The sequence below is a fragment of the Tyto alba genome, unplaced genomic scaffold (assembly GCF_018691265.1).
Source record: "Tyto alba isolate M040663 unplaced genomic scaffold, T.alba_DEE_v4.0 Super-Scaffold_41, whole genome shotgun sequence".
Lineage (NCBI taxonomy): Eukaryota > Metazoa > Chordata > Aves > Strigiformes > Tytonidae > Tyto > Tyto alba.
The window spans coordinates 13,615,808-13,637,261 of record NW_024881317.1 but is presented as its reverse complement, the minus strand read 5'-3'; the positions used below and the strand labels follow the sequence as shown (position 1 = coordinate 13,637,261).

At 41.3% G+C, this 21,454-nt stretch overlaps 1 protein-coding gene across 2 annotated transcripts; it reads left to right on the top strand.

The window, feature by feature from the left end:
- Window positions 1-1,938: 1,938 nt before the first annotated feature.
- LYSMD2 (LysM domain containing 2) lies at window positions 1,939-15,794 on the top strand. Of its 2 annotated transcripts, XM_032983056.2 has the most exons (3): window positions 1,943-2,278; window positions 7,482-7,819; window positions 14,996-15,794. In XM_032983056.2, exons 1-3 carry the CDS (start codon window positions 2,081-2,083, stop codon window positions 15,045-15,047), a joined length of 588 nt encoding a protein of 195 aa, XP_032838947.2. In that variant the 5' UTR covers window positions 1,943-2,080; the 3' UTR covers window positions 15,048-15,794. The 2 variants fall into 2 exon arrangements, with proteins under 2 accessions (XP_042660139.1, XP_032838947.2); XM_042804205.1 differs by lacking the exons at window positions 7,482-7,819; window positions 14,996-15,794 and adding an exon at window positions 5,627-6,206 and having other exon boundaries at window positions 1,939-2,278.
- The last annotated feature ends 5,660 nt before the right edge of the window (window positions 15,795-21,454 follow it).

Here is a 21,454-nt window from a genome sequence, read left to right as displayed (position 1 = left end):
AATATTAGTGCACCTGTCAAACACATTTTCAAAATAATTGATATTGCATGTTCAGCTCATTGTATCAGTAATGTTAAACACCACTTCCATTTTATTGAACTGCAGCTCCCCTTTACTAAAAGCCATTTTAGCTGAAGTAACTGGTCTGAGTAATTCCAGCTCTAGGCAGGCATCCAGATGTTTGTAATTTCCATTGATCAGCTCTAAAAGGCTGAAGCTGAGCCATGACTCCACACTGCACACACAGTAGACATTTTTAATAAATGCTGACCTGCAGTTCAGCTCTTTTGCTAGGTGGGTCACGGCTGAATTACCGATGCACCTCGGCAGATCAAGTTGTTTCACGAGGAATTGAAAGCATAGATATTACAATTTGGTGCTATCTTTCTATAGCTGGTATAAACTCAGTTGGACATTCCCAGGGGAGTCTCCAACTTCCCAAATATATTGTGGACTGCAGAAAAATTAAAGTGAACCGTTTCTTGCCATCAATTTATATAAGCTCTTGTAATTCCATGATCTACCTACTCATTGCCTACAGTTCCTCTGTTTGGACAGTCTAGAAATGTCACACTGGCTTCTCTCATGTGATAGTGGGGTGCTGATGTGTCATTCCCATCAGTAACTCGTGCATCTTGCAGGGCAGTTTTTATATTTTCCTAATTTATGCCTGAAACTTGTAGTGAGATTAGCAACATCTGTCAGATCTGCCTTGATTTTTGTACTGTATTCATTAGAGAGACTCCATGAGCCACCTACAGAACATAATTAATCTAAAACCCACAACTAGATGTCAGCTGATGCATTTTATTTTTCAAAATGATTATGTGAATACATACTGGACTGACGAGTGCTGAGGTTATAACAGGCGTGCCTTTTCTGCTTAGGTTTAAGCTAGAGGTCTGTCTTTCTAGGACTTCCCAGGAAAAAAGTTATACCACACTAGGCATTTGTTATGCATACACTGCTCCCCAGAACCCCAGCGTAGTTAAGGTTAGAAGTGAGCTTTGGGGGGCATCTTGTCCAGTACCCCTGCTCGAGCACAGTCACTGAGAGCAAGCTGCCTTGGCCACTTCTTGGCATTTTGGTACATACTGTGCCTGTACAGGATGCGTACATGTGTACCATCTATATGTACCACAGTTTTTGTTAGATAACTCTAGTTCAGTAATAATGGTTCAGCTTTCAAAGATAGGCTATACACAGGTTTCTTGGCAAGAAGCACTCACTTAAATCAGTTACTACATTTGTTTTAAAATAACATGGATATTCTAAGACATAAAGTATTTGGAAATCACTGTTGTGTTTTTTTTTTTTTTCTCAAATAAATTTTCCCATGTCTCACTGTTCTAATAAATGTCATAAATCACAACATTTTTATATTTGTGCACTTATGCCTGAAGTCATTCCTTTTTACACTCTTTGACCCTCATCTCAAGGAAAACCACACACTACAGACTCTAGCTGACAAACGGGTTGAAGTCTCAACAGCCAACAGCACCGAGCTCGCTCCTTTGTAACTCGTGAAAGAGAAATCGGAAGTTTCTACTAGAGCAACACAGATTTGGGGGCCCAACACAAAGACACGGAGCCCTTTTTCTTGGCAAGTGACTAGTAGGTGCCCACGGGCGGAGGGCGCCCGTTTACGGCCCCTTGCGCGGTAAGGGCAGCGGGGCCCCGGACACAGCGCCCAGCCCGGGCAGCAACAGAGCAGGAGGCCGCGTCCCGAAGCGAGGTGCGTGGAAAGGGAGAGCAGCTCCGCTCGGTAATTTTCGTTCCGGTGAAACGCGCGCGCTCTGCCGGTCCGCCCGTCAGCGAAACGCGCCCCCTGCCCGCCGGGCCCCGCCCCCCGCGCGCTCAGCCGCGCGGCCCGGCCGCCCCTGGGCATGCGCCTTGGCCCCGCGCACGCGGCCACTTCCGCTGCCGGCGCATGCGCAGCGCGCCTCCCGCGGGCCGAGCCGGGGCCTCCGCCGTTGCCGCCACTGGGCGGGCGGGCGGCGCCTGAGGGGCGGGGGGGGGGGCGGCGCGCCATGCCCGGGGTGGAGGCGCGGAGCCGCGGTCGCTGAGGCGCGGCGGGAGCATGGCCGAGTCCCTGCGGGAGGAGCCGCCGGGCGGGCCGGAGTCGGAGGCCGAGCTGTCGCAGCGGCTGGCCCGCACCAAGGCCCGCTCGTACGGCAGCACGGCGAGCGTGGCGGCGCCGCTGGCCGAGCGCTACGTGGAGCACCGGCTGAGCGCCGGGGACACGCTGCAGGGCATCGCCCTCAAGTACGGCGTCACGGTAAGGCGAGCGCTGCCGGGGCGGCCCGCCGGGCGAAGCGGGGAGGGGCTCGGCCCCGGCGGCGGCGGTCGGCTCCCGTAGCAGCGGCGCGCCGTCGTTGGGCCCAGAAAGTAACAGAGCCCGAGGGAAAGGGGCTGGGTGGGGAAAACAGCCTAGAGGTTACAGTGGGAAGTTGTCCCATAGAGCGTTTCCTGCCCGCAGCGGGCAGAAGTTTCATTTCTTACCGTGGAGACGGTGCTAGTTTTAGTTTCGGTATTTAGAACGCTGCCATCTGAACCCGGTGACCCGGTCGGCGGGGCTAGTGCCCAGTGCTGGCGGTAAGCGGTCGAAGTTCCCCCTGACCGAGCCAGGACACACGGCCTTGTGCAGCACGGGCCCGAACCTGGCCAGTGCGGGGTTGGGAGGACTGGCCGGCGGCCTCGAGGCAGGCAGATGCATGTGCTCCCACACAGTAAACCTGGGCTCACATAGCAATTTAGCCTTACACTCACTTCAGATTAAATAAACAAGGTAATTAAACTTATCTTGAATCATTGTTTTGAGGTTGACACATAGGCAGTGACAGGAAGAAATAATTTTTTCCAGTAGCTTCAGGGCTAAAAATTCTTCCATTGTCATCTACTTACCGGCCTAGAAGTGATTTATAACTGATTTGGAAGTGTTTCTGCTTTTTTTGGTTCTCTTCCTATAGAGAAGAAACTTTACTTCTGTGGAAATTGTTGAAAGGCTTATGCCAGCCTAAGACATGCAGAGACAACAGTGTCTGTCAGCAGGCCCTAACACACTACCATTCCCCACAGAGCAAAGCTTACCTGCCCTACCTTCATTCCATCTTACTTGCAGCCCAGTGAGCTACCAACTGGCATATCGATAGGCAGCCTTGGTAGTCCCAGCATGCAGAACAGCTTGGGGCCAAGCAGCTGATGAGCGTAGCTAACAGCACAGTACTGGTACCCAGTCAGGGTGACTTTCACATCAGCTGCAAAGAGCACCTTCCAGTTGGGCTCATTCTAGAAGAGTTACAGTGTAGTCCCAAATTAATAGGTTCTGACAGGAATCCGTTTCCTTTCCTTCTTTGGTTTCAAAAGATCTACTAAAGCCTTCCAGCAACTTCAGCAGCATTCAGCCTTTGTTGTGAAAAAGGTTAAAAGTCCATTTCTCTTCCCTTAGGAAAGATTAAGCCACTTTTTACTAAGTCTTGTTGACAAGACTAATGGCATTTTGGCTTTATATTGGTTTCCATTAAAACAAAGTTTTGCTCACTACAGGGGCAAAGCAAAGTGACCTAGCAGCTCATTGGATTTGTTTGAATTTTTATTTTTGATAGCACTTTCCATAATTGATAAAGTCTCTGACCTGAATGATGTAGCTGTGTTGTTCTTCACTCAGAAGTGTATTTGGTAAATGTAATAAGAGAAGGATATAAACAGATTACTAAAATAGTAGTTTTTTTAGAAAAAAAGCATTTCATAACACTTTACAACTTCCTTTCAGCTAAAATCAAGTTGTGGATCAAACCTGTACAGCCTGAAAAATTGGTTTAACTGTTGAACCATAAACTTTGTTCATAGTTTAAGTTTAATGAGCTTTTGCTGCACTAATGATGCATTTAAAGAATAAATGCTGGGGTTTTTAAACAGCTCATTTGTTATTTGATTTAATGTTGCTAGTATTCTTAAGAAAACAGAGCTGCATCATCATATGCTTCAAATGAGAAAGGGCCATTTCATGTCAGCTTAACCTAAGAGCAGTGACAAGTTAGCTGAAATCAGCCACTGTGTTTCTGCTTTAATGGGTTTCAGTCCAGGATAGGAATGTACACAAGCATGTTTGCTTCTAGCAAAATGAATAATCTTACACGTTCACACTGACAATGACTGACTTCCTCTAAAGAGTCATTACATTTGGTTCCTGCATCCTGTATATTTGGCTAGAAGTGAGAGTTGCTGTAATGGAAACATCAGAATTATCTTTGGCTGCCATTGCCTCCAGTATTACTGTTTTTAGAAGTTTCCCCTGTGGTTTTTCTCACTGGGAGTTACTTTGCATCAAAAGACATCCTGTCCAGTGCCTGCCTTGGCATGACATAGCATAGGCAGTTTAAGATGGATGAAAACGTTGGGAGAGAACAATCAATGTGCTTTGTTTGGCCTCATCCTCTGCCCTTCACCTGTCTCCCCCAGGTACCATCTATTATTCTTGTACAGTTTGTGTTCATTAGATCTTCATTTGAACAATGTTGGGTAAATTGACACTGGGAATTAATGTTTAGTATCATATTTATGGTTTAGTTGGAGTGCTGTTTTCCATCATACAAAGGTTTCCCTTTTGAGGGGACAAGGAAGAGGGTTACTGTTTCATTGTCAGTAGAAGTTTCGATGCATTAGTGCAGCTTCAGTCAGAGTATTAAGAGCAAAGGCTTTAGCACATGCTTCTGCTATTTCAGGATTGCAGCTAACAAATTAGTTCAGTTTTCCTAGTATTAAGAAAACAAGTGTTACATCCTGTTCTCCATACACCTATGAATGCATGGAGTCATACTGAGAAGAAACAGTATATATTGCACGTATCAAGTAGACTGCTCAAGACTGAGGGATGTTCTTTTCAGAGCCAAGTGTTTCCCAATTCACTGTTACTCAGTGCAGAGGTGCACAGTCTTCCAAATGCCACAAGACGGTATTTAAAAGGTATTTTAGGAAGAAATAACAAGAAGTAGCATTACAGTGAAGTAGGATAGAGAACAGCAGTACAGTGCATTATTTATCAGCTATTGAAGCATCACCTTCCAACTCCCATGTAGTAGATATCTGTTTTCAGCTTTTGTATTATATTTTTAGAGAAAAGCTTCAGCTAGCATTCTAAACATTTTTTGCTACCCATCAACACAGACAACTTTTAGACATTTTGACAATTGACATTTAAACTAGCATCTGTTGGCTGTTACAAGTCTCATTACTAAGTCAGGTGAAGCTTCCCTTATACCCCTCAGACGGTACTCAGCTTGGGAGAGAACTTAGAGCTACACCATATACTGTGCAAGGATAACTAAAACTGGTTTCCAGGCTTCAGGAACTGGAAGAGCAATGAGCTTCTCTTACTTGAAGTAGTAGCTTACTATCTGACACTGGATATTATTCAGATTTTGAAAGTGATTATTAAATCTAAACATTCCATCATCTTGGCCATCTGCAGCAACAGGTTGGGGTAGTCTTTAAGTAGAGAATACCATTTTTGTATATTTAATGGATAGAAATAACTTACTGCTGAACTTTACTGCACCATTTTCACTACTCTCACTTTCCCAGACACCTGGCCTTTTTAGATAGAATCTCCTATTTATTTTTACAGAGAAAGATTTCATCAGGCTTCCAGGACCCAAGCAAATGCTTCCATATATGACACCAGGTCTGTAATGGCACTGCAGCGGATACTCTTACCACACAGTACAGGTGTACATTGCATGCAGGAGTTTATTCCAGTTCTGCAAGCGGCCACACAGTCTCACATCTGCACAGAGAAGAAAGACTCACATCTCTACTGTTTTCCCTTGGTTTTAGACAGTTTCCCCTGCTACTATGTTCAGTGTAAGAAATGCCCAGGCTTGTTAGCCCAGTTATGGTCTGTTAACAATGGTCTTTTCTTCTGCAGCTGGGAAGGACTCCAAGTGGTGTCAGAGAAAAGTTTAGAGTTTAAGACTGACAAGCATAAATAGTAGAGCAATTTTTTCATCATCATGAGTGCTGAAGATACTTCAGGCTTTGATATAGCGAGTGGCTAGTGCTTAGAGCACTCAGCTGCTTCTGGGTACTTATACTAGCAGTAAGGCTCCTATTATTACAAGACTTACAGTCTTTATTCTTAATCAGTTTAGCTCTATTTAGTTTAATAAAAATGAGTAACACTTCTAATGCAGGGAAGAGGCATTTTCAGTTCTCTTTATACTTGTTTTCAAGCAGGTTTTACATAGAGCACATTTATCATTGCAGTACTGTAGTGATTAGGGATTTCTGCTTACTGCAGTCACCAGGGGACCAGAATGGTCATTTTTCTTTATTTCACTTAGGACTTTTCCTAATGAAATCATGAGTTCAGGTTATAACTAAAACTTAAAGTCACATAATAATGGATATGGATTTCTGTGCTTTTTTTAAAGTTTGCAATTGAGAAATAGGAAGCTACTTTAACTGTTGTTCACTGGAAAATTAAATTTTAATGAGTAACAACTTAAACAATATTCTTAGTAGGGAATATAGTATAAACATTTACTGGGATCTTTTCTTTGCCTGGAATGTAGGAGTGGACTTTATAATAGCTTCTCAGGTTAAATATAGAACAAGTGAGGCTCTACGCATTGGTGCTGAAAAATATGGTGTCTTCTTGCTACTGTCATGAAATTGTACTGATGAGTAGGTTGTAAGATGTACTCTGGGTAAAAGTTGCATAAAAGTATTTAGCAGTTATGTAGTGGCTGTTACCATGCATTATAACATACATAAGGTTGCAGTTGCTCACGCTGTAGATTCAGTTTACTGGAGAAACGCAGCACTAGTCTATGCAGCTGCATTACAAAGTGTTTGAGTCGCCCATTCTCTTCAATGCCTGACTTCCCACTGAAAATCAGGAATTCATCTTAAGTCTGAGTTTTTTATATCAGCTAGGGGGGAAAATACTATGGATGAGGCATACACTGTTCTTCTAAGACTTGTGGTGCTCAATTCATAACTAGCATGCCCTAGAATACTCAAGGTAACTTTATCACTCCTTTGTGTTGTGCATGCCTTTTACCAGAGGTCACCTACAGCAGCTGCTAGCAGTTCTGACCCTTACTCTGATACAAATTCAAATCAGCAGCACTTTTGCAATAGAATTTTTATTCTTTAAACATTGTTCATGTAAGCCTGTATAGAGATTGGAAGACTATTCAAGAAAAGCATCTTTAGGTAGTTCAAGACTTGAGAAAGATCCATATTTTTGAGTCAAGTCTACATAAAAGGAAGAAGCTAGAGTGTTGAGTTAACAAGGCCAAGACAGAACATACGCTCTGAAATCATTTTGAATGCAAAAAAAATCCCTTCCTGACGTCATTGCTGCTGCAAAGAAAGTATAGATTTATTGGAACTGAAGGTTACTGTATAACTGCATAAAGTTAATACTTTATACTTTGCCAAAACCTAATAACTTACATTTTTCCTATCTTTTTCAGATGGAACAAATAAAGAGGGCAAATAAACTGTTCACTAATGACTGTATATTTCTGAGGAAAACCCTGAATATTCCTGTTATATCAGAGAAACCATTACTGTTCAATGGACTTAATTCACTGGAGTCTCCTGAGAATGAAACTGTTGACAGCTCCCCTTCTTGTGATGAAGGACTAGTGACAGTTCAGGAAGAAAGTAGCTCTTCTCCCAGTCCTCAAGAGCCTGACAATCAGCCCACTGCACCAGAAGAGCTATCTGCCAAAGATTTCCTACAGAGGTTGGACTTGCAGATTAAGTTATCCAAACAAGCAGCCAGAAAACTAAAAGATGACAATGTCAGGTAAATGTTGCTTTTAGTATTAAGTATCTTAATCTCATCCTGAAGGCTTTTTAGTCCAAACCAAACCCTCCTTGTGAGTCCTCAGACAGCTTCTGTGGTTTTGTCAACAGCAAGTCATAGACCAGATACATTCAGAGCACACCATTAGCAGATGTCTTGATGCAGCAGTTATAAAGGCTGCCTCACAATAGCTTATAGGATAGCAATAATATTCCATGAGAGCTGAAAGGCCGGTATTCTCCAAGATGTCTTTCTATTTAAGTGGGCAACTATTTAAGCAAACTTACAGTTTTCTACTAGTAAAGTACTAAGCCAAGGCCTATGTGGAAGCTGATTTGCTGTACAGCAAGGCACGATTGCATTTTTCTTCTGTCCCAAATTGCCTCATCACTGTGTAAATATTCTCCATGTTGCAGTTTCAGTTAAGCTATCCTAGCTATTTTCCCTATGTAGTCACTCCTTTTTGGGATCCACCTATGTAGACTTCTTTTTCTCAGTATTTCTTCTACAGCCAGGAGCTCCCACACACTTTACTCCTAGAAAAAGCAGTACCTTTTGACCTCTCTGCCACAGTGATTATCCCTTCACATATGTAGGCATCTCATGGAGAGTACAGAAGGACACTTAGAGCAAGAATTGACTTCAGTACTGCTTGTTTTCTCATGTCCTTGGGACAAGCTTCCTGAGCTTGCTCACAGGCAGTCTCTTGGGCTGGTTGTCTGGCCTGTTTATTCTCTGCAGAAAATGCCTCAGTCGGTGATGCCAAGGTGGCCTTTCTCATGACAGTACAAGGTAGGACTGCAGGGGACTGGTATTGCTTCTCTTAGCAGAGAGCTGGATTTAGGTTATGCCTGCAGATACATAGTTTGCTTTTGCAAATTTGTTTAATGCAAAAGTTCTTCCATCATCCTGGTTCACTTTGCATACTCTGATTTTGAGTGCAAGTGACATACTTTTCATGTTAAGGTAATCTTTCAGGACCAAATCTATTGAGCATAGAGTTCCATAATTTCTTTAAGAAGTTAAGAGATTATTTCAGCAACCTAAAAAACTTTATTCAATAGACAAAAATTTGAGGGGGGGGCGGGATATTGCTTTTAGCAATTGGACAGGCCTTATATGGAGAAATATCTCAAGATATTTCTTAAGGTAAGTCATTACCTACTGCACTCCACATAGAAGCACTCTCCATTGCAAGGACATTGTTTTAGAGTTACAGTCTCAGGAAAGGCTGGAACACTGTCACATCTTGTTAACTCACTTGTCAATTATTTTGTTTTGAACTGGTTGTTAGATACATATCTAACACAGATTAGAATAGGTGTTGACCCGGCAATTAAGATGGGTGACAGGAAACCACAGTCCCTGCCAGAGAAAGGCAATTATTTTAACATCCCCTCAATAAAATAACATGCTAATTTGCTGAAGGAAATTCACTTAGACCTTACTGCACCATGAGCAGATCCAATACAGTGACACTGCACAAATAGTACACTGCTACTACTAGTATCCATTTCCTATATTGCTTAAGTTACAACTTGGGAAATAAGGGCCTGGTACCAAATTTCCTCCCAAGGAATAATGGATACAGGAAGATGAGTTACTTTCCCACCTCCTGTTCAGATTTAGCATATAATTTTGTTATTTGTACATGGAGCACATATTTTTATTGGTCATGGTGCTACAGGAAGCATGAAGAACAGAGCTGCAGGCTATCTGCGGTGCAGGATGTTAAATAAAACTGCTGAAGAAAAAGCTTCCTGAATGTCTGAAAAAGTCTTTGTAATACCACCTTCCACCACACCACCTCTGGCTTTTAGTCATGGCTCACAAAAGCCATCCTTGTGTTATCTTCTCCAGCTGTGTTCACACCTTTGCAGTCTGACAGGAGGTGCCAAAGGACCAAAGTTTACTCCTTGCTGAGAGCAGGAGTAGTGGGAGACCATTGCCAGAAGCCCTGGAGATACTTTTCAGCTACATACCATCATCAGTATTTCTCATCTCCAGCAGCTCCCCAGGAGGCATCTGTTCTCCCTCCTGCCTATACCTTCCTTGTCCTTTGCTTGGAGCAGGAGGCCTTGGAAATTAGACAGCTATCATGATAGTAAACCAGCCTCATGAATACGCAAATTTTCAGTTCTTACAAGTGAAAGCCATTTATGAAATTAGGAGTGCTGTTTCTGGGTAATCTGGATATTCAGATTGCCTTGTCATGGTCTGTTTAGAATATGACATGCGCCAACACTGCAGTGTACTTAAGTGCCTGTTTGAGAGTAAGAAAGGAACACCTAGAGTTACATCTACTCCCACCAAAAGGGACATTGGAACTAAGAAAACTGCCAGCAGAAGCAGACTATCCGTTCTGGAACTTGAAGAGTCATAATTTCTCACCATACCTGTGAGCCTGATTTGACAGATGGCGACAATCACAACATCTCTTAAATTGCTCTTTACTTTTGTCTCCCTTAAAGTTGCCAAGAATGCATGCACATACATGCATTGATTCTGATCAAACTGTACAGGAAGTTTCATAGTCAGAAAATGCTTTGTGTTACAAAGACAGCTTGAGGTGAATTACATTGTTTAATCAATTCTTTAAGTCACCCCTTTAAGTGCTCTCAAAGGAATAAAATAAATGAATCTCTAGTCAGCTTCTTCCCAGCTAAAGCCTCTTGCCGTTAGGTAGAAAAATTGTGCACATGGGTGCAGATTTAGAGTAGATATTAAACTTTAATAGCCATGCATGTAGACGAGCATTAAAGATTATAGAATATTTGTACCGTTTGTGCCAGCTGCTTTTCACTATTAGAGTGTATGTAAGCACTTTTACTAGAGAGCTTCACTGAGCAAAAAAATCATTGGTTAATGAATTCCTCAGTCACATGTATTTACTCAAGATGCAGCTCAAGGCAATAAGACCTGGTTTTGTTTTAAGCAATATTTTTAAAACAGGTCAGAAGAAATGCAAAAGTATTAATACAGTTATTTGTAGCATATGTTGTTAACTTGCGTATTTACATATTTAGGAAGAATACCCAGTATTAGTTTTATCCACACATGGAAGAAAAGCAACTTGTAACAGTTTGAGAAAATACGGTAGTACTTCATCTTGCCCAAAATGCTGTTATATGTGTTTTAGGATGCCGAAACTGAAGTTAAGTTTGGTATCATATAGTTGAACACCAGAGGTCTAATGCAAGGTCTTGGTAGAGTCCTTAGCTAGAACACTAGGGCTGTACTGTGCTTCTGAGTCAGGTCACATCTTTTTGCATTTGTCTTTTAGTGACTAATTTTTTAAACCTTGTAACTGAATAGAGCCACTCTAATCACTATTGCTTATACAAGCCAATATAATATTCTGGTGTGCGGCACTGGAACAGAACCATATATTGTCATCTGCTCAGTTGCCTTGACCGGAACCTATGAAAGAGTAGGGTGTTGAAGCCTTCGAAACTGGTGAATAATTGAGTTAATTTGCCAAATAATTTTTCACCATCGTTGGCTATCAGCTAGGAAAACAGATACCTCAATAAAGGAGGCTGCCTGTGGAGAATCCTGTTTTCAGACTTCCAAAAGCTATTAACTCACAAACTCAGATTGCTGCCTTGTTTAACTGTGGATTCTAGAAGCATCCAAGCATTGGATTTGAGCTTACTTGTTCACACTCAGCTGCACTTGGTCTCACGGAAGTGGTTATTAGCTTTTTTTACTGTGGCCTGATGCATACAATGGCTTGCAGTAAATGTCTTTCAGCTCTTGTAACCTGATGGGCAAAGTGACAAAGGCCAACAGGAAGAGACAGCACTACAAAACATTGTAATGCTGTGTTGTTCCATTCCCTTTGCCTGAAGGAGAATGTTGGAGTGATTTACCACTTTGCTATTTTAAGCATCTTAAACGTGAAGAAATTTGTTTGGTCAGTAAACATATACATGCTGCCATGTTGTTGCTTGTAGACCATGGGCTGGAGCTACTATCGTGTAATTTTATTTCGTATAAAGTTTGGCTTGTTTTTAAGCCATCAGAACAGACTTGTACTTGCTATGTACAGTCTGAAGATCTACATGAGTAGTATTTCCTGGCCATTACCTTGGTTTGGAGTAATGTGTTGTAGACCTCATCATGTAGCCTAGTACTGAAGCCTGGGACAGAAGGTTAGAAGCTGTTCTTGCCAACTACAGCATGCCTGAGTCTTGGTCAGAAACTTATTTTGCCATTACAGCCAGTCACTGCTTTGCTTAGGTTCAAGCATCATGACCTACTACACGGTTCTTATGGCCCTGCCACATACAGAAACCCCTCAAAGCTGGCTGTGACTCAAGGGCCAGTCTTTTGCCCGCTACTGACAATTGCCAAGTAAAAGCCTGTAGTCCAGTTGCATACTTCACAAGAGAAGTGGAGACAAACAACCTAAACTAAAGTTTTGTTGCTTTGATGTCTGAAGACCTGCTAATAACACATCACTTCTTCAGTTCTCCATATTCACCCCTACTATCCACCATAACCAACTGCATGTAATTTCAGTCCAGTGTTTGGCTGTTGCCATGTCATGGTGGATGTTATTACTATATTAAGGCTTTCAAGAATAAAGACTGAAAGGCTAATTCTGACAGCCTCTGGTTAGAAAGAAGGTCTTTTTGCTTTAACTCTGCGTTGTGATTTGAACTTGGTCAGCAGCTAAACACGATGCAGCCGCTCACCCACCGTCCCCTGCCTGGGAATGGGGGAGGGAATTTGAGAGGCGAAGGGAGACTCTTGGGTTGAGATAAAAACAGTTTAGTAATGGTAATAAAACAATAATAGAAAGTATAAATGGATAATACACAATGCAATTGCTCACCACCTGCTGATTGCTACCCAGCCCGTTCCCAGATAGTAATCCTGAAATACCAAAATCCCGCAATCACAATCCTGGAAGCGGGAGAGAACCCCCTCCTTCTTGGCCGCCCTGCCTTTGTATAGTGAGCATGACATTATATATGGAATATTTCATTGGCCAGTTTGGGTCCGGTGCTCTGTCCATGCTCCCTCCCAGCTTCTTGTGGACCTGTGCACGGGCAGGACACGGGGAGTTGGAGAGTCCTTGAAATCTCAGCAACAACTGAAAATATCAGTGTATTATCAACATCCTTTTCATACCAAATCCCATACTGAATCCAAAACATAGCACTATTCTAGCTACTAAGATGAAAAAATTAACTCTATTCCAGCCCAATCCAGGATACTCTGCCACGTTTTGTTCTTCTAAAAGCGGAAACATAACAAAACTAAGAAATAAAAGTAATTTTCAGTGTAGACGATAGAAAATAAGCTTCTCCCCTACTGGACAGTCTGGACTCTGAATGTATCGTAGTTCTTCATCCTCACAAACTAGCAGGAGATTGCTGTTTGCCATTATGTTCTGGGCATATGTGACTAGAAACCCATTGCCCCAGAAGGGCATATATAAGAGCTACAGGATATACTTTTGAAATATTTAGCTTCAGCCAAGTAGTTACAGTTGAATTTTACAGTCCTGCAGTCCAACCTTACAAGCTTGCTATGTTGATAGGTTTCAATTCTGAAAGAGTTCTAAAATGTATTGTCTTGAGACAATTTATAGATCAAAAGTGCTTTAGTGCTTATTCAGCTAAACATGAATTTTTTGCTTCCTTCCTTTACTGTCATGCTGGGTATTATGAATAGTGTCTGCAAATTGTGGTATTCCATGGCAGTTTTGCAATGCAGAATTGATGATATAAAGATACTACTTAAATACACACAGATAATATGTATCTTAAGAATCATGCTTGGCACTGGGTCTGTAGCATGACTAATATAAATAGATGTATTTGTAAGAAAGGTTAAAATCTGTTTTCAGTACTATTGTAACCACATGTCCCTGCAATAACTACTAGTTTCATCCAAAACTTGTTTTTTTTGAGGTTTCATTTTTTTGACAACATTGTTTCAAGGCAAAAGCAATATCATGTCTTTGGTTTAAGAAGATAATTTTGCTGGACTACCCAAGAACAGGGAAGGGCTGCGAAAATGAATGCAAGTTACATAGCTGCTTGGTTAGTTTGTAGGGTTCTTGCCTGATTCTGTTTGGGGGGTCTTATATGAAATTGAAGTTGTAGGTAAATAATTGTGCTTAGAAGTTAATAGGGAAAAGTCTGAATAACTGGGATTTGGAATATTATTGAAACATGTAGTTTTTACCTTATACCATTATTAGACTATTTGAATAACTGTACCTTTTATGGAAGCACATACAGTATTAGAAGTAACTGGGAATCCTTTAAGCTCACAGTGTAGCAACTGATAAGTCTGTCCTCACCAAAACACTAAAATAGGCAGCAGCTTTAAGAACAGGCTATCAGGAACATAATTTCAAAGCTACAGTAGTAGAAAACAACGCTCTTTGGAGAACCTGGCATGCCTGAATTAGTACTGGATGCTGCACTGCAATAGGTTTACATAACCACTTTTTTGTTGTTGTTTAAAGGCAATATTGTCAAGTAAACAGCGGGCAGACTGATTTTTCCTGAGGATTTTTTAATAGCAACACTACTTTGGTTTATCCAGATAGTGCATTAACAATAGCACTTGTGGGCAGCTATTTACTCCTAAGAAAACCCAAGTGTTAAGTCTCAGTATTGATGAATGCACAGGAAGTATAGATCAAGGAGCCCGCTCAAGGAATATCCTTGCAGCATCAAGGCCCGGGTCCAGCTACAGCTATGAGGGACTGCTCCCATTCTTGCCTCATGTGGTCTATCTGCACCCCCTGCCGAATGGCTGAAACAAACCTACAACTGAGCTTGATTAAAAAAAAAAAAAAAAAAAAAAAAGAAAGCAACACTACTGGAACTCCAGCGTGCCCTCCACTTGTTTATCCTTTACAGTATTTCTTATTGATTTGGCACTGTAGTGTCAAGAATTGTTCATTAGGCTCCAAATACATTCTGATGCTGTTGAACTTCTACAGCTTTACTTGTTTTCAGCATTCTGCTCTTGAAACAACATAATGAGATCTCCAGAGATGTATAATGAACTGTAGTATACTGCAAGTAGTGTTCCTGTTGGGCAATGCCAGTCTTATCTCTTTTGATCCATTAGGACAACTGTTTATCTACATTACTGTTGAGACATGGTATCTTCCTGGTCTGATGATTATGATCATTTTCTTTTTAGAGAGGAGGAGAATGAGGAAGGTCCCTATGCAACTTCTTCGTATCACCAGTAGAAGACAGATGTGGTGGCCTGAAAACTTTCCATGAAATCAGTTCTTAAAGAACTAAATGGTCAATAATTCAAAACCCAAGTCTTTTGGACTCATCGTCTTGATGTACTTAAAACAAGTCATGAATGGGTAATTGCACTGAAATTATGACCTCTTCTGCCTTTCATAGGTTAATGTCCTTATGCTATATCAACAAAGGGTTTGAGCCTTCCAAACTAGCAATGGCCTTTATAATACCCCTTCTGTGCAAACTGTAGCATGGTAGCAACAATGTATCCTTGAGGTCACCTTTATGCAGGATGTTGATCTTTAGTAAAGATTTTGTATATACTTAAAGTGAAATTTGTTTTAAGTATTTAAAAATATTAAAGTTTGCTTGTAAATGACAAACAATGAAAATAACAGAAATTTACTTATTCTGTAAACAGGCAAGTTTGACGTGGAAGTTTTGTCTACTTCAGGGCTGCAGAACTTGCCTCTGAACTCTGTGTGTGTGTGTGTGTCTGTGTGTGGTTATGATGTATTCCTAGAAAGGGGAATTCAGCTTGTTTTTGTTAGTTAAAGCTTTTATGGTTAAACAACTGTTTGTAAATTGGATTTCTGCTATTAAAAGGGAAGAGTTACAGCAAGAGATTTTTCTTTGTGAGATACGACATTGGAATAGCAGATGTGTGTTCTTGTGTGCAGTTATATTTTGTGTGGTTTTAAGTTAATAAATACAAAAATACCAATGTGTCTGTTCATAATGAAGTCAACTTGGTTCTAGTCTGGTTTTTGTGAAGAATGGTTTGTTTAGATACACGAGCTATGAGATACTAATTTCAGGGCAAATAACGTGCTTCTACCATATAGTTCATCCTCCTAAATGAGGCCTGTTAAGAACTACTTGATCTAGTTGTGCAGTCAAGAAAACTGTATTAATATTAACAAGAGCCACAATGGTAAGCCTTCACTGTTCTGACATGCCAGTACTCAAGTCTGCACATGGGCCCTACCTGAAGCTCAGGAAGTCAGGGCGCAGACTGTATTCACTCTGCCCTGAGGTTAATGTGTTAGCAAATTCTTGTTAAGCATCCTACAGTTTTTCCTCAGGTATTCAGTAAGTTTCACAAAATTCTTGTCAATAAAGAATTGCCAGATCCCCACTGTGACAGATGCTGTTTCCTATATATCAGCTCATTTATATATTTTATTGCTCCCTCAAAGCAAAAAATTTCTGCAGTATGTTAAGATGGAAGCAGTATAGAAAGTTACATTAGTTTACTAAAACTAGAAATAAAATTTTAAAGCTAGACAGGAATTGGTGTTTCCCTAGAGCTTGCAGGAGCTCAGACCTGGCAGGCTTATTCAAATCTCTAGCTCTGGTCCTAAAGAGGAGGTCTGCAGCGGCACACAAATTAACAAGGACAGGGAAAGCTTAGAGTGAATAAAAGGAAGCATTGATTTTTCATGAAAAGACTGATGAATTAGTTTTAGGTTTTGTATATTTCTTAAATTGGGATTTGTATCTATTCCTTACAGGATAGTAATTTATATTGTTGTCAGTTAAATTCAGTAGGACATTACCAGAGCCAGAATAAACCGCTTTTCCAAAGGTGACCCTAGCTTCAAGCCCAGTTCTATTTTACAATCCTACAGAAAAATTTAATCCTTTTCTACCAAAGCCCTGCTGTTGTATTACCCTCCTCTATCCAGCAGGTGCAGGCCCAGGGTGTTTTGCTGAGCGGGGCGGAAGCACAGCTTTCCTTGCACAGCAAGCACACCTCCTGGCAGCCACACGAGGCTCACCAAGCTCCTGGCAGAGCCACATTTCACTTCACCCTCTCCAAGAGTACTGCTGTGCTCCTGGGCTGGAGGACCTTCAGGACAATCAATGAAAGATTGGTGACACCATTTACATCTACTTTTCCTGACTGAGAAAGCCACACAGAAGCACAAGGGAAGAAGCAGTTGTGCCAGGGTGTAGACATGGTTGGGCAGACCCACTGCTGCACACCCTTCCCCTCACACAGGTAGATTTCAGCCCAGCCCCACAGCTTGGGCCAGCAGCACCCTGATCAACTTACAGCATCTCTGGAACCCCCACTACACCAGCACTCAGCACGGCATCCATTGCAAAACCACTAGCATAACCCAGCAGAGACGTCTGACCCATCTGTTCCTCACAAGCATCTTCCCACAGGGACAATTTCAACGCTGCCATTAACCACAACAAAGACTGCCTGCAAGAGGCCCTACCTTGGCAGCCATAGCCTCAGAGCTGGTCTCCACTCCTCGCAGGGCCCCAAGGGCACACTGCTCAGCACCAGGCCAGGGAGAGGGACACAGACAGCCCTTAACTTTTGCTTCCACTTCACTTTCTTTGGCACTTCCAGTTCTATTTACCAAAACCTGCAGCAGCCACCATAGAGCCTGCCCCTGGGGGAGGCTGCTCTGCATGGCTGCTGGGCCTCCCAGCAGGCTGTGGGGCCTGACGAGCCCCCCGGGCCAGCTGAGCGGCCTCCCCCTCAGCCCCCCGGGCCAGCTGAGCGGCCTCCCCCTCAGCCCCCCGGGCCAGCTGGGCCTCCTCAGCGGGGCAGCAGCTGTGGCCAACTTGGCTTTTGCCTGAGCGCTAATTCAGCAGGATTCTCTTTCCTCTGGCAGCCTATTGCAGCACAGGTGAAAAGTTAGATTTTGTTGTGCTTAATTGATGCCCGTTCTGCTTTTCAGGTAGATAGATGTGGTGTTTCATAATCCCTAGGGCAAGTGCAGGGACTGGATACCCGTTTTGAATGTAAGGGTTAAATATTTTTTGAAATTGCTTTGCTGTGCTGCTGCAAGTTTCTGGCCCCCCTTCCTCGGTGCAAGGTCCTGTGAGCTGTGTGGCTGCTCTCACACCCCGTGTGCCCTGGGTCCCCTCAACCCCAAGTCAAACAGCAGGTGAGAGAAAACGGTGCCTGGAAATAGCCTATCTGTAATATACTTAGCATAATTCAAGGTGGAATTTTCCTACTGTGTAAAAAAAGAGGTTCTTAAGACTCTGAAGTAATGAATGTTTTCATCTACACTGTCATATTATTAGTCAATAAAATGACAGTTTTTCCTGTGCATTTTATATATTGTTTGTACATTATCCTGTGTATTTTGCTTCCCACTCTGCCTTTATTCTTCCTATACTTGTAACTTCATTCTTTGTTTCTGTATTTATACTAGTCCTACAGGGTGTGGTTTAGGGCTGGAATAGTGCAATTTCAGGCCAAAGTGATACAGTGCATATAAAATTCCATGTTTAGCACCCATTCTGTTGTGGGAAACCTGCATGTTTGTAGTTTTGTTTTCACGTATTTCTTCAGTTGTGTCTTGAAAAGTCAAAACTTGGCCAGGCTTGGACTAGGATCTTTTTCAGTTGTGGGACATATCTGCTAAAAAGTATTAATTTGCGACTCATATGTAATATATGTGGAGGCTACTAAACCCCTGTAAGCCCAGTTAGCCATCAGGTGCCATAGTTGCATCTAACATTCTCAGCGGGGCATCCCCCTTCCCCTTGTGATGAATGCTTACTGCTTTGTGGTGCTGGGCATCCTCAAAAAGCTGGGCAGTGAATAGAAAAGATGCATTCTCTTTGACACACAAAAGCAGACTTGTACTACTGTAGCTTGTAGTAAAGTGTTTAATAAAGTACAGTATCAGAAACAATAGTCTAATAGAAAAGCTCAAAAGGTGAATAGCATATGTTTTACTTGTTACATTTTCAGTGATAATTTAGGGAGTGAAGGATTTCTGAAGGATGCAGCAGAGATACAAACAACATAGAAACTGATTTTTGTCAGTTTAGAACAGAGATGTGCAGGTGTTGAAAATACCTTTCTCACCAGGAAAAAGGAAAGCACTGCCAGAATATGATTTACTAATTATGTACTAAACACACTAGCAGCAGATGTCCAGTGCTAATGTGTTCCAAGTGTTCCCTTCAAAATAAGGACGTATCTGTAGTGCGGGTTGAAACTTGCGTCACTCGGTTTGCTTTTATTTAGCGTAAGTCCCAGCCTTTTAGACATGCAGGGTGATTCATCAGGCTGGCTGTGTTTTTACTGTCTAGTTCTGAAAGGTGTGATTTACCGATAGATGTTCGTTTGATGTACCAGCAATGAAACCAATATTTGAAGCATTCAAATAACAAGTTTAATGGGCTTGGGCAGGATAGGGAGTGAATCTAGTTAGAAGAACATAGCTGAGATTGCTCATCTACCTGTCAGAGGGCTTGCTCTGTTCTCAGCTAGTCATCAGGTTGGTCTAATTGGTCTACGTATGTACCTCAAGTGATGCACAGCAGCAGGGTAAGCACAGAACAGGTCCAAGGACATGCATGCTCTGAACTAGAATCAGGTCATGCCCATTGTTTGGGCTTTTTTTTTTTTTTCCCTAAATGATGTCATCTGGGCTTTGCTGAAGTTATAAACTTTGCAAAACTGAGAGGTTAAAAAATACTGTACTAGCCTTTTTGTGGACACAAACTGTTCATAATCATAGGTCGCTAGTTGATGCCATCCTTCCATTTGTAGCAATCTCCTAATCTCCTACATAGACTCCTGAGAGGCCAAAGTAAGAACCTAACTTCCAATGAAAATTAACAATATTATCGTATTTCCCATTATATTGACAGAAGAAGAAAGCATGCTTTTTTTTTTTTTTTTTTTTTTTAAATAGCCATTGCGGAAGGAAGGTTTGTCCTTTTTGGTTTTTAAGTGTAGATCCTAGATCACTACCACTTCCCCAACTGTAAAGGTCTATGGTTAATTATCTTTCTCCTGATTTCTTTCATTAATCCAGAAGTCCACTTTTCCAGTGTGATAGTCACATAAGAAAGTCACAAACTGTTGCAGAAAACAACTGAGGTCTATAGAGACAAGAAGAAATTCTGTTCCTTGGGAACAGTATCAAATAATAATAATAATAATAGAAGGCTTGGATGAGAACAAATAACAGGAATTAATTTTTCCTAATTATCTGCAGTGTTTCTAAGGGACTATTTTTCAAATAGGAAGATTACATTTACTATATTTCTGGATACAGTTTTTATCTTAAAATAAACACCACCATTAGTGACTGATACTGTAATCCAGTGATCCATATCAGAATGTGTATGAGCAGTACTTTCTGTATGCTAGAAAGCATTCATTGGCTTATGTCTCATCAGTTTCAAATAGTCTTGCTGTTACACCTCACTGCTATCACATTCATTTAATATTTGTTACCAATAATGTTCTGTTGATAATGTTCGGTTGATAATTTATGTTTTGCAGGGATTCCAAAGTTTACTTCAGTTGGCTAGGAAACATTGCTTAAATCTCTTCCTCCTCTTTAATCTCCAACTGTGCTGAGAAAATGAGGAAAGAAACCATCTGCCCATTTGACATCTACAGAACTTTGTCCTGTAAGTCAGCATCTTCCTTCATTGGCAGGCAGATGCCAACTACTGCATCAGCTTTCTTTTTTGACTGTATCAATCTCAGAAGTATCATGACTTCTTTAAAAAAAACAGAGCAGGAATAACCTCAATTATCAGCGAAGAACCTATAGCTAAAGAGAACAGGGCTTTCCTGGAGTTCATTTAGACAAGTGACTGCTGCAGGGGCTGTCTCAGGACTTGCAACTTCTGGAACTCAGTTTAAAATTTATTTTTCTAAAAAATTCTTTACCTTTGATCTTGCTTCATGAGTTCTTCATGCATAAAATTATCCATTCACTTGAATATGAAAGATCTCATAAACTATTCTTCAAAAACTCTGTAAATTGAGGAAGAAGAATGAGGGCAACACTTTTGTTTTCTTTTTCATTCTTTAGCAGGTAGGAAATTCTTGGCTACAGATAGCATGTATAGGCCCAAAACATAGTTTTCCAAAATAATACTGCTCAACACAGATCAGAAGTCAGTAAACACACCACAGCCTTGATATTCAGAGATGCTGAGATATGAAAGGTTCTTTAAGTTAAGTCTTTATGAAAAGTAGGGTCCATGTTCCTAAAAACATCTCTAGTTGCAAACTCCCCTTCCCATGCAAAATGACTTGAATTGCTTTCCCTTTTTTTTTTTTTTCTTCTCTTTAAAGAAAGTAATGGCTATTTACATTTGTTATCAGGCTACTCACATCAGGAATTCAACTAATTATGCATGCACAATCATCAAATGGTGCACCAAAGAGAATGTTTATACATGCTGAATGAAGCAACAGTGGGAAGAATACAGCTCTAATATGAAAGGCAGTTGTAGTGTCAAAGATTTATCAGTTAACTAAGGACACTATAGTCCAAGTTGTAGAATACTACATAAATAAAAAAGGGCCAAGGAAAAAAAAGATATTAGGATTAAACCCAATATTTATGGATATGAAATAATATTAAGATTAATAAAAACTTTAGTAGGTAAA

Excerpts from the sequence above, each read along its gene's own strand:
- LYSMD2 (XM_032983056.2), top strand. The coding sequence starts at position 2,081 with ATGGCCGAGTCCCTGCGGGAGGAGCCGCCGGGCGGGCCGGAGTCGGAG. Across the intron at positions 2,279-7,481 it reads CCCTCAAGTACGGCGTCACG|ATGGAACAAATAAAGAGGGC; the intron begins GTAAGGCGAGCG and ends TATCTTTTTCAG. Across the intron at positions 7,820-14,995 it reads CTAAAAGATGACAATGTCAG|AGAGGAGGAGAATGAGGAAG; the intron begins GTAAATGTTGCT and ends TTTTCTTTTTAG.